Source organism: Microcebus murinus, chromosome 23 (genome assembly GCF_040939455.1).
Source record: "Microcebus murinus isolate Inina chromosome 23, M.murinus_Inina_mat1.0, whole genome shotgun sequence".
Classification (NCBI taxonomy): domain Eukaryota; kingdom Metazoa; phylum Chordata; class Mammalia; order Primates; family Cheirogaleidae; genus Microcebus; species Microcebus murinus.
In genome coordinates, this window is record NC_134126.1 from 26,640,719 (window position 1) to 26,652,726 (window position 12,008).

The 12,008-nt window shown below is 49.1% G+C and overlaps 1 protein-coding gene across 1 annotated transcript in view; it reads left to right on the forward strand.

The window, feature by feature from the left end:
* The window catches only part of LOC109730105 (uncharacterized), a 63,411-nt gene that overhangs the window by 22,794 nt on the left and 28,609 nt on the right, over positions 1–12,008 (forward strand). The window contains exon 5 of the mRNA XM_075997000.1: positions 909–1,001. Coding sequence (XP_075853115.1) covers positions 909–1,001 — 93 coding nt within the window. The remainder of the gene's footprint in view (positions 1–908; positions 1,002–12,008) is intronic.

The following is a 12,008-nucleotide window of genomic DNA, read 5'->3' on the forward strand; positions in this document are numbered from 1 at the left end:
GTGCAGCTCAGGTACTTTACCATGAGGTAATGAGGGACAGTGGGGTCACATGATTTTTTAAGTCTCACCACGAAGTATTGTCACTTACTGTATTGAGGATGGTCTCTTTAAACTTGCTCACCTAGGCACATGTAAACTGTACTAAGTTAACAGACTGGGGACTGCCACCATTCACCCTCTGTGTTTGGATCTGCTACTCAGACACACAGATGCCTCCTGGACCTTAGATAACAGCAACAGCCAGCACACGAGTTGAAGGAGTATGCTAGTGCCAGTTCCTGTATTAAATAATAATACAGTTTAATTTATTATTTTTCAACAAAAATAAGTAGACATCCTGATATCTTCTTCTTCATCCTAATGGATCTTCTTGTACATGCCACATCAGAGATTGCTCTAATGGTTTCTTCTATTATGTTAATCTTGCCTCCCTACCCAACCTTTAATCAAAACGAGCGTTGAGTCTTGTCTTTTCTGTTGCTCATAGTACCTAACAGTGCTGGGTTTCATCAATATTTGTTGCGTGAATAGTGCTGGGGAATAGATCCAGTCTCTGACCTCGGTGCCATAAGGTTATATTTCTTGGACAACCAAGTCCAGTAGTCAGATTTCTTTGGTGGCTTCTAGAGCCATTTCTTTAGCAGCAGTGAAAGCTTTTGTGACATTAGGGAAAACAGCATCATTGTAGGGTTTTTGTTGTTGTTGTTGTTGTTGTTGTTGTTTTAGAGGCAGGGTCTTTTGCTCATTTGCCCAGGCTGGAGTGCAGTGGCCTGATCATAGTTCACTATAACGTGGAACTGCTGGGCTCAAGGAGTCCTCTTGCTTCAGCCTCCCAAGGAGCTAGGACTATAGGCTCACATCACCATACTCGGCTGATTTTTTGTTGTTGTTGTTTTTGCTTTTTGTAGAGATGGAGTGTCGCTGTGTCACCCAGGCTGGTCTCAGACTCTTGGCTTCACGTGATCTTCCCACTTCGGACTCCCAAAGCGCTGGAATTACAGGTGTGAGCCCACCGCGCCCGGCCTAGCTTTGTGGTCTCGATGCTGTTGGCTGTGCATCCTTCTGCATCTGACACGTGGTAAATACAGTGGCTGCTGTAGTCACTGCCATGCCGTGATTTAGGAAGTGGATAGTTGTGCTCTGGAAGTGGATAGTTGTGCTCTGGAAGTGAGCTGGCAGAGATTGCCGCAGGAGATGACCATGGTAGCTGTAGTAGCCGGTTCTCTTCTTAAAGAGAGAGGTGGTACATCTTTGAAGCATTGCTTTGTGTTCTGTCAGTTAACCATATGCAAAAAGTATTGGTTCAGACATCTAAGAAGCACACTTCTCCTCCACCCTGATGGTCCAGGAGGTAGGTCAGCTGGATACCCACAGTTGGAATTGTTTTTCCAACTGCCGTGACCAGGACCCAAAGCTTAATTTGAAATATGAGCAGCTAGAATGAGACCTGCAGGCTGTGGCTGGGGAACAGAGATCCGCGTGGGCTTTTTGCTGCAGCGGAGACCATCTCCCTTGTTCCCTGCCTCGCTGAGCGGGCTTGTCCCCGGTGTGCTGGTCTTTGCTACTTGGACCACTGGTGACCCCTTCAGCATCCGTTGATCGATGCACATTGGTATGGGGCGTCCTGTGTGAGAGATTTCGTGTCTGTTTCTCTTTGTGGATGGAATAGGGTGGGGCTGGGAGAGGAGGGAGACAGACATCTTTACCTGAGAAGTACATGATGATGCATAAGAGGGACACAAATGAAGTATAGGAAAGAGCTGGATTAGCCAGAAGGCAGGTTGGGATTTGGGGGCATCTCTTGGAACACAAAGGCTATCTCTTCTGTCGTGTTCGTGGCTGTATGCTCAGAGCCTAGCATGGTCCCTGACAGGTGCTCAGTGTCACCTAAATCTGGTGTTTGTTAGTGAGTGGGTGTTCAAGGATGAGTGGGACCTCACCTGGGAGTGCAGTGCCAAGGCACTAGGATGAAGGCGGAGATGGCTTGTTGGCAGAAGCGGTTGGGTCATTGAAGAGAGTGTACATGGTAGAGGAGGGGCTGTTCATTGGACAAGTAGAGGCAGTCTTGGGAGGGTCTCCACCAGCTTTCTAAGAATTTGGCCTCTATGGCTCTTGACTTCTTTTTGTGTCTGTTCACTGTAGTTTGTCCCTCTCTCCGGGAAAAAACAAATGATAATAGCTCATGATTTGACATTCTCCATCAGAGGATTCACAGATCCCAAGTTATGAAACCCTGCTGTATGCTGGGTGAGCCATCAAATGCTGATTGAGCTCTTAAGACAGTGATCAAACACGTTTTTCCCCTCCAGAATCCTTGGGGATCGACCACGTGTCCTGCAGAGGCATTCTGGATTTGGGGGTGCTGGTCTGTGGCAGGCACAGTAGGCTTCCATACGTGCAGAGGCGTGGAGTGTCGGCACGCTGACACGAGTGGAATTTTGCTCCGCTTAGCAGGGACAAAAAAACCTTACCTGGGAAGAAATACAAAAACATTAACCTTTAAAACTTAAACATTCAGAATATTGAATGCTTATGCTACCTTTTCTCTGTGGCATGGTTTCCAACTCAGGTACCCACCCCGACAGTAATGACAGGTACAGGGAAGCAGGGTGTGGCATTTGTGGGAACAGCGAGGGTGGAAAGGAGTCATTAGAGTTTCATATTACCATGCTCTAGGGTATAGAGAATTCCTTAGCAGGCCTGACCCATCAGGGAGGGCTTTCTGGAGGAGGTGGCAGTAGAGATTTCATGGACTTCTTGGAAGAGCAGAAAGGCCGGGCTGAGGATAGTTTAAAATTGGATTGGCTTTGTTCCTATTGTCAAAAAAAAAAAAAAAAAATCCTACAAAAAGCATCTCTGTACCATCAGTTAAAACAACAAAAACAAACCTCCTGTCCTCTGGGGTTTTGTAGGGTATCTGATATGCAGATAAACTGTTGGGAGAAATAAAAGCCAATGTGGGCAGCACAGTGTTGACATTTCTGCCTTTGTGTGTCATAGGTACGTTCCTTCAGCAGAGGGGCAGGTGAGGCAGTGCTTAATCCCAGTGAATAGCATTGGGTTTTTTAGTTGCTGGGCCAGCCCCAGAGGCACGATTAGCGGTGTAGGGGGAGAAGTCCTGAACTCTGCGCCCCACGAGAAGCAGGGACAGACTCGGGGGACCTTCGGGGGCAGCCACTGCTTGATGCCTATTGCAGAGACAGGACTTGGCATTTGAGGTCCAGACTTCCTCCCCTCTGCCAAAGTTCCCCACTCACGGGCCCACCGGGATTTCTCTCTGTGCCCAGGTGAGTCTGTGAGCGAGTTTTAAAAGTTCCTTCAAAGAGCAGAACCACTCTCATTTTGTCCAGAGTGCTGTTCAAACTGCAGGTCCAGACGGCGTAATGGGTGGTGAGATCAATTTAGTGGGTTGCAACCAGCAAGTTAAAAAAAAAAAATAAAGCATAGAATAGAAAATATTGGATTGCATGGTATGTAGTAAGCATTGAGTATTATTTCATGAAACTGTTTCAATTATACATATCGAGAGAGAGAGAGAGAGAGAGAGATACATAAACATGTGTGCAGAGTGCATGCATATATGTATGCTCTGGGTCATCGTGTAAAACTTATTTCTTACCACGGATCACAGTCGGGAAAATCTGAGAAACGTCACGCTGGAAGGATTTCTCTGCTCTTCGTGTAGACGGTGGGTTCTAGCTACTTCCCCAGAGGCCGTCTCTATGGAGACATGTGTCAAGAGAGCTTTTTTTTTTTAAAGAGCGGCCAGAGTCAGGCTCTCACAGCGTGATCCTGGGCCTGCCTGCAGCTGCTCACCCGTGCCCAGTGCTTCCTGCCGCAGAGAAGCTGGGGAGGAAGGCCAGGAAAACCTCACCCGGGGGTTAGGAGCAAAGGTCGTCTTCCCCTGCCTCCTCCCTCGGGTACGATTCCCTAGAATGCAGCCTGCCCAGCCCCTTCCCTCTCCTCTTGGTTCCTGGATTTATTAGCTGTTTCCTTGCGTGTAAAAAAAAAAAAAAATTATTTTATTTTGCAGCCAGATATTTCCTCCTTCCCCACATACCAAGGCCAGGGCAGGGAGAGGAAGGCCATCCCGGCTTGTTATTTTGCCCTTACTAAGGTTCCCTGTTTCTCAGGTTCATTGCCTAGGGAGGGTAGAGTTCAGATGATCCAGGGGGGAGATCCCTGGTGGATCGGTGTGAACCTGCTCCCCGCTCAGTGATTCCACTTAGATCCGTGATCTCTGGCCCCGCCTTCCCCCCCGAGGAAGGAGCCTGTCTCGCATGAGAGTTGCCCGTCCTTCCTCCGGCTGCACTGACCGGCCGGTGGAGTGCTGACCCACTTGTCGTCCCTCAAATAGAGGTTTAAATTAGGACCTTTAATCTGTAAGAGGCTTACAGCTTGTTGGGTGCCAGCTGCTCTGGACGCCCATGTGGGTAGGGCTGGGCTGCTTCTGGCTGTTTTGGGGTTCGGGCAATCACGGAAGGCCGGTGGCTTTCTGACAGCCGCAGGCCCTGGGACAGGTGGGCAGGGTCTTGTGGTGGCGTGTCCTTGTCATGATGGGTTGGGGAGCCCAGAATCCCATGGGCCTTGGGCGCTGGGCCTGCTTCCCTTGGGCACTGAGCCTAGATCCTTTCTGATGTGTAGTTAGTGCTGCTGGCTCAACATCTACTCTCGGTCCACAAATATTTGTTAATCCAAAGTTGTGTGCCCGGCATGGTGCGTGCTGGGTGTCATGGGGAACACTCGGAAGCATGGGAATTGGGCCCTCCCCCAAGTGGCTTATTGTCTCTTTGAGGTGACAAGACTAGTATGTACCAAAGTAGTCATTCACCCCACAGGCAGATACTTTTTTTGTTCAGGGGAGCAAATCATAAGCTTCTGAAATAATAGGCATTAGCTAGGTGCAGTGATTCATGCCAGTAATCCCAGCACCCTGGGAGGCAGAGGTGGGAGGATCACTTGAGGCTAGGAGTTTGAGACCAGCCTGGGCAACATAGCAAGACCCCGTCTCTGAAAATATCTTATAAGAAGAAAGTTATCCGGGTGTGGTGGCACACACCTGTAGTTCTAACTGCTTGAGGCTGAGATGGGAGGATTGTGAGAGCCCAGGAATTCGAGGCTGCAGTGAGTGAGCCGTGACTGTGCCACTGCACTCCAGCCTGGGTGACAGAATGAGACTCTTTCTCTAAAAATGAATGCATGAATGAAATAATAGGCATGGAGAGGAAAGTATTATTGGAGACTAGAGAAGGGAGAGAGCCTGGGGTGGTTACAGCTGGGCCCTGAATGATGGGGCTTACAAAGATGAGGAGGGCGAGGATGCGGAAGATGGGAGGAACGGCGTGGACAGAGGCGGGTGGGGGAGGGGCAGGCCTCCTACCAAGTGCAGGTGGCTCTGGAGCCTCTTCTTCCTAAGCTGCTCCCCGTTCGGTCTTGGAGACTCTTAACTCTTCGGACAACAAAGACCCAGCTCTTGGGTCTCCTCTCTTTCCTCCTCCTCCTCCTCTTTATCGTCGTAGCAACGAATGGCAACGCTGACTGCTAGCTTTTCTGGAGCGCTTACTGCACGCCCTGTTCCGTGTGCTTTACCTGGATTGTCTCGTTGCGTCTTGACATCGGCCCTTGAGACCGGTGTCCTGTGTCTCCACGTGCACTCACCGTTGGTGCACCCGAGGCACAGAAAGGTGAAATGACCGGCCCGGGGTGGCGGGAGGTGGTGGAGTCAGGCGTCCACCGGGGCAGCCTGAAGGCAGAACTCCATGGAAGCAGAAGCCCATGCTCTGAACCCGCTGGTTCCCAAACTTGTCTGAATATTAGAATCACTTGGGAATCCTTTCGAATTTCCAAAGCCCGGGCCAATTACACCACGGTCTCCAGGGATGGGTGCGACATAGGCATCAGGAGTTTTTGAAACTTCCCAGGTGATTCCAATGTGCAGCCAGGTTTAGGAACCACGACCGTATCCTCTGTTTCAGGGCCTCTGACTTATTTGGCCGGAGACGTTGGTACCTCCAGGATGACCCAAAGCGCTGCAGAGGGGCTTCCTCCAGCCCATCCCGAGAGTGTCTCCCACCCACCCACTGTGCCCTGTGGTATCTGACGGAGCAGGAACCCCCACGCCCCCAGCATCCATGACTCCCAAAAAGTGAAACCTGGGTGGGATGGGGAGGGCAGAAGAAGGGGTGGTCTCCCGGGATCAGCGGCCTCTTTTTTAGCCCTGAGTGCCGCCTCGGGGGCAGAGCCTGCCTTCAGAGCCCTGGAGACCTCTGACTGTGGTTTCTCACATCTTCTGCTCCCCTGGGCCCCTGCCTTAGGCGGGGAAGGGAGAGGGTCACACGAGGGCAGCTCTCTTCTGGACAAGTCTCATCCCTCTCTGTCTGTCCCCAGCTGAACCTGAAATGGACACGAAGAGCAGAGTCGTTTGGGTGGCTGGGAACAGCACTAAATTTAGCAGAACTGTCGCTGGTGGGGGGCCGGCCTGGAGTGAGCCAAACCCGGCCCGAGTGGACTAGATTTATAGTCAGCAACGCAGTCAGCACCGCCTCTGCTTGGGCAAGTCTTGTCGTTACACAGGATCCTTTGGTTTCCAAAGCTGGGAAGCTCTGCAGCCTGTCCCGCAGGCCTCCCTGGCTCCACCCCCACTGCCCAGGTTGCCCCTAGGATTTTGGTCTTCCATCCGTCCTTCCATCTTTCCCTCCCTCGTGCGTCTGGAATTCTCACCTTGGTGTGAGAATTCCTTCGCCTTGGCCTGTACATTCTTTCATGCCTCTTGGGCAATGTTGGCGGTCTTGTGTCCCAAAGCCCTGGAGGGCAAGACCTGAGCTTTGGTGGCTCTTCTTTAGGGTGCCTGGCATCTAGGCCACCTTTTGGTCAAGTGGACGCAGAGGGGAAAGGGAGGAGCTGGGGTGGTTAGTTGAACACGGCGCTGAGGGCCTGAGATATACTTTCCCTCCTCCCCAAAACATAACCAGGATGGATCCCTGCCACCCAAGGTGAATTACCATGGGGACAGAGTGGTTGTGAGACTCCGGGACAGTTGGGAGTTTCTCTTTGCCTGGCTCGGCCTTCCGCATTGACGGGAAGAGACAGATTTTGTGGGACTGGAAAGTGGAGGTGTGCAGGTGACAGGACATCGTCCCCTTTTGGAGTCCTCGTCCCACCCCTGGGAGCTGGTGGTGGTGGCTTGCCAGAGGGAGCTTCTTTTCCGTAACACCCTGGGACGTCGTAACCAGGCTAAACGTACTCAACTCTTTCCAAAGCGGATGATTACACTGTTAGGCCTAGGCTGGGGTCATGGGTATGTGACATGATTCGTCGGTATAAAGCAGTGGTTCTCAGCCAAGGGCAATTCTGTACCCCCTACGTCTGGCTCCCAGGGGGTGTTTGGCAATGTCCAGGGACACTTTTTGGTTGTCAGAACTGGGGAGCAGGAAGGAGGTTACTAGCACCTAGTAGATGCGGACTAATGTCATACAATGCTGATGTCATACCTGCTAATGTCATACAATGCACAGAACAGCCATCCTTACAGCAGAGAGTTGTCCAGTCGTGCTGAGGTTGAGGAACCTTGGCAGAGGGTGACAGTTTTGTAGAAAGGGCCCTGAGCGGTCATTGCATCCAGCTCCCGTCCTGCTTCTGTTGGAAATGACTTGAAACAGGAGCTGTCGAGCCGTTGCCTTCTCCCTTTGTCTCCCGCTTCCTCCTCCCTCCCCTCCTCAGCATTTACAGGGACTCTTGGTGAAAAATGCTCAAGTGTCCTGTCTAATTGCATTCAGCTTTTGGTTTCCAGGCAGTCACGAAGCTCCTAAGGTACGGTCTCCCATAGACTCCCATTCTTTAAGCACCCACGTCTTCCAGGCCACAGGGGTGGCTTTGTGCAGCTGTCTCTGTGGTGCACCTGAATAAGCTCATGATGTTGGCATATTTAGGTGTTGATGCCTTTAAGATGAACTTCAAGGGCAACAGGGAAGCCATTCCAAGGAGGCATCACGTGGGAATGATCGGAGTCTAGCCTGGAGCTGTTTTCCTGCTTTCTCGCTTGTAGCTGAAGTGCTTGTTCTGCCTTGCAGAGCTGAGTTCTACTTGCTGAAGTTCTCCAAAATGCAGGAAACACATAATCGCTGCCCTGGAGAACATGATGCTGCTTCCTAGATAAGAGACCCAACCTGTGGCAGACCCCTCAGCAGCCCCGTCCGTGTGCATCTCTCACCTGCCAGCACCTTCCTCCTGTAGAAGTCTCCCACAGTGAGGACCTTCACCTGCTGTAGCCGGCGAAGGGTGGGTAGCTGTGCACGGATGCTAGAATATGCTCACTTAATGAATTTCCAGACCGGAAGTCATGTGACCTCACTACCTGGATTCGCTAATTGTGATGTCAGAGAGTGACGGAGTGAGTGGCCAGACAGCCTGGGGGATGCACCGATATTCGCCTTGGGTGCATTCGGCATCCTTGCCTACAGTTTGCTCCTCAGTGTTATTCCCCTGCCCCCACTACCCCCACTACCCTCACTCAATGTCCCCATGTTTTGGGGAGGTAAATATATTTTTTGGATAAGCCCAAGCTAAACAGTTAAGAAGGTCATTCTATTTAGGAGAGTAAATAACATTTTGCAAGTGCTGTGGGGGTTGCCTGTTTGTTTGTTTTCTTTTGTTATGTCTCCCTTCGTTAGTGGAAATGACTGGGAATGGATTACACCTGTCGTCCCCAACCTCCCTGGCCACAGCCTAGTACTGGTCTGTGGCCTGTTAGGAAAACAGGGCTGTGCCTCACTGCCCGAGCTCCACCTCCCGCCCACCCCCAGCCCCTCCCCGTCTGTGGAAAAATTGTCTTCCATGAAACCAGTCCCTGGTGCCAAAAAGGTTGGGGACCGCTGGATTATATGACAAATCCTTGATGTTCTCTGAGTTCAGGTTCACTACTTCACTTCTCATGCAAGGGGCTGAGATGGTGCTAGCGGGCTCAGGAACCAGGTTCTAAATTAGTGGTATCTTCACTGGCAACTAGGGCAGTCGAAACCAAAAGCCTCAGAAGTCCTGTTCAGGGATGGTAAATATTTGAATGGATTGAACAGAGGTGTGTGTGTATATTTAGAAACTCACACCCAGCAGAGAAAGAACCTCCGGGTGAGGCTGGCTCGTTCATCCTTGCCACAGGTCAGAGCACACCCGAGGTTACATCCTCTTAGTCCATGATCTGCTGAAGTCACTTCCTTGTGTACCCAAGGCTGCCCACGCCCAGCCACTGTTTCCTGCGCTGGGTCAGGAAGTGCAGATCACTCACAACCTCCTGGTAGCTTGTAATCATCATCCATCAGCATTCTGGATTCTTTCACCTCTGTCTCTGAGTCCGCTCACGATTCAGCTACTTTCTGGCTTCCAGATCCTGAGCTTGTCTCTTTGAGTCCCTGGCTTCTGCTTGGACTTTCTGGCTTCTGGGCCCAGAGTTACTTCAGTGCTCTGGCAGCCACTGGAAATTTAAGCCCTGGATTTTGCTGATTTGGAACTGTCTCGCTTCCCCGGTCTTCTTGGTTTTCACTCCCTTCACCCCCGGCCCCTGCCACTTGTGTCTCATTAAAAATCCCGTTTCTCCTAAAAAGTTCTCCATATTCCAACGTGCATTTTGAATGAATACGTTTTCAGACTCGGTCTCATAGAACATAAATGTTGACGGATTAATTTAGAGGTTTGAAAACATGTTTGTTTTTTATAGTATTGAAGTTTTATAGAGTAAAATCTCTGCCATTTATTAAAATACAATAGAAAAACGGTCATAAATGTGTATGTGTCCTTCAGATTTTGTGAGCAGAGGTGGTAGGCACTAAAATCTGTTGGTGTTGGGACAACAGCCTACTTGGATAAAAGTTTATTTTCTCATTAGCTTTTTTTAATTAGTATTTTTATTGACATGTAGCATGCATGCAGAAAAGTGCATGAATCATAAATATGTAGCGCAAAGAAAGTACCAGCACCCAGATAAAGAAAAGAAAGAGAACATTATCAAACCCAACAGAAGACGCTTTTGGTATTTTTTTCTAGTTACAAATCATCCTTTAAACCACTATTCAAACTGCTAAAATCATAGGTTAGTTTTGTCGGCTCTTCAACTTTATATAAATGGAATCACATAATGTGTTATCTTTTGGAGTCTGGGTTTTTTTCACTCATCATTTTGTTTGTGACATTCATCCATGCTGTGTGCCATTATAGGTTTCCATTCTCATGGCTGTGTACTATTCCATGTTACTATTAGACCATACTTTATTATACTGTTGATTGATGTTTGGGCTGCGTGTAGATTTTGGCGATTATAAACAGTGCTGCTGTGAATGTGAATGTCTTCATATTCATATTCACATACATATGGATACATATACATATGTATTAATATATAAGTATATGTATTCATACATATATACACATGCATGTATGTATATGTACATACATATCTATCTATAAGTACCAATATGTGTATATATTTCTGTTGGTATATACTTAAGAACAGAATTGCCAGAGCATAATTTTAATAGATAGTGCCAAAGTAGTTGTACCAATTATATTCCAACTAGCAAAGGAAAGTTCTGGTTGCTCCAGGTTTTTGCCAATATTTGATAGTAGCTTCTTTTTTCACTGTGCTTATTCTGGTAGGTGTGCAGTAATATTGTACTGTGGTCTGAATGTGCATTTTAATGATACTATTTGGGTATCCTCTGTCTTTTTCATACTGGTTTGTAGGAAGTTCTTTATATATTGCCATATTATGTGTATTGCAAATATTTTCTTCCCTCAGTAGCTTTTGGTATCCATATCTTTGGCGATATCCAAATTAACCCCTGTGGAAACATCGGAGTTGTATATAGTACTTTGCACACAGATCTTTTAATTCTTTGTTAGGTGTGCTGAAACTGGGGCTACTTCTACCGCTACTCATCTACGAAGGCACTCTTGGGGTATTGGTTGGTCATGTAGTGTGGGGGCAGAGACTCCTGAAGTTCTTGGCATATTAAGTGCTTTGTGTAACCTTTGTGGTCACATCAAAATAAAAAGTGTTAATATAGAAGTGTTTACTATGTACCATATACTGTTCTAAGCATTTTACATTGGCAATCTCATTCCTCAGACAGGCTTAAATACACTATTGTTACCCTCTTTCTCAAGTGAGGAAACTGAGACTCAGAGAAGCTCCCTACAATAATTGCCCAGGGTCACACAGCTGAGATTCTGACTGTGGAGCCCATGCCCTTAACCATGGTACCGCATGGAAAGTTGCATTTTCCCCGAAACTGCTGTTTGATTGTGGTGCCTAGATTATTAGTACCCTGCACACAGTAAGTGCTCAGTAAATACCTGTTGCGTGAAATGATCTGACAGTGCTGAGTAAGATGAGGTCTTCACTGAGTAGGGAGGTTGGCCCTGGCAGTGGAGCGTGTCGATAAGGGAAGCAGTTGTGTTCCGTCCTGATGTATCTCTTGTCCAGAGCATCGCGAGTTATGGAGTAGACGTCATAGCGAATGAGCCTACGACTTGCAGAGTGAATGAGTCCATCACAGGCGGATTACGGACCCCGAGTAGCAGATGGGTTGAACGCAAGAGGACACTACAGGGACCAGGGCCGAGGCAGGCATATCGGTAGGGGGCCGTGGTGATGGCCCAGGGAGAATTCTCATTTCAGCTAACAGCACCCCAGTTGTACCGCCACAAGGCAGCCCAGTTTGTAGTAGCAGAACAAGGTCCGATGTCAGCGGGCAAAGCTGTCCCAGTTATGGGCAGTCAGGTCAGAAGAGGTCCCAGCAGGAGTGCAGGGCTGGCAGGATTCAAGGTCAGGTAATCCAAAGTCACAAGGTTGCAAAGCAGTAAAAAAGTTCAGGCTGTCTGGAGAGAGAGCCAAGGAGCGAGCTCTTGGAGGGAGCTGTGGCCCGGGGCTGGGCTCCCCTCCTGAATGAGGCCTTTCTTCTCGGAGTGCCCGGGAAGGAATACACCAGGCCTCGGGCTGGGCCGGGGAGGGGGGGACG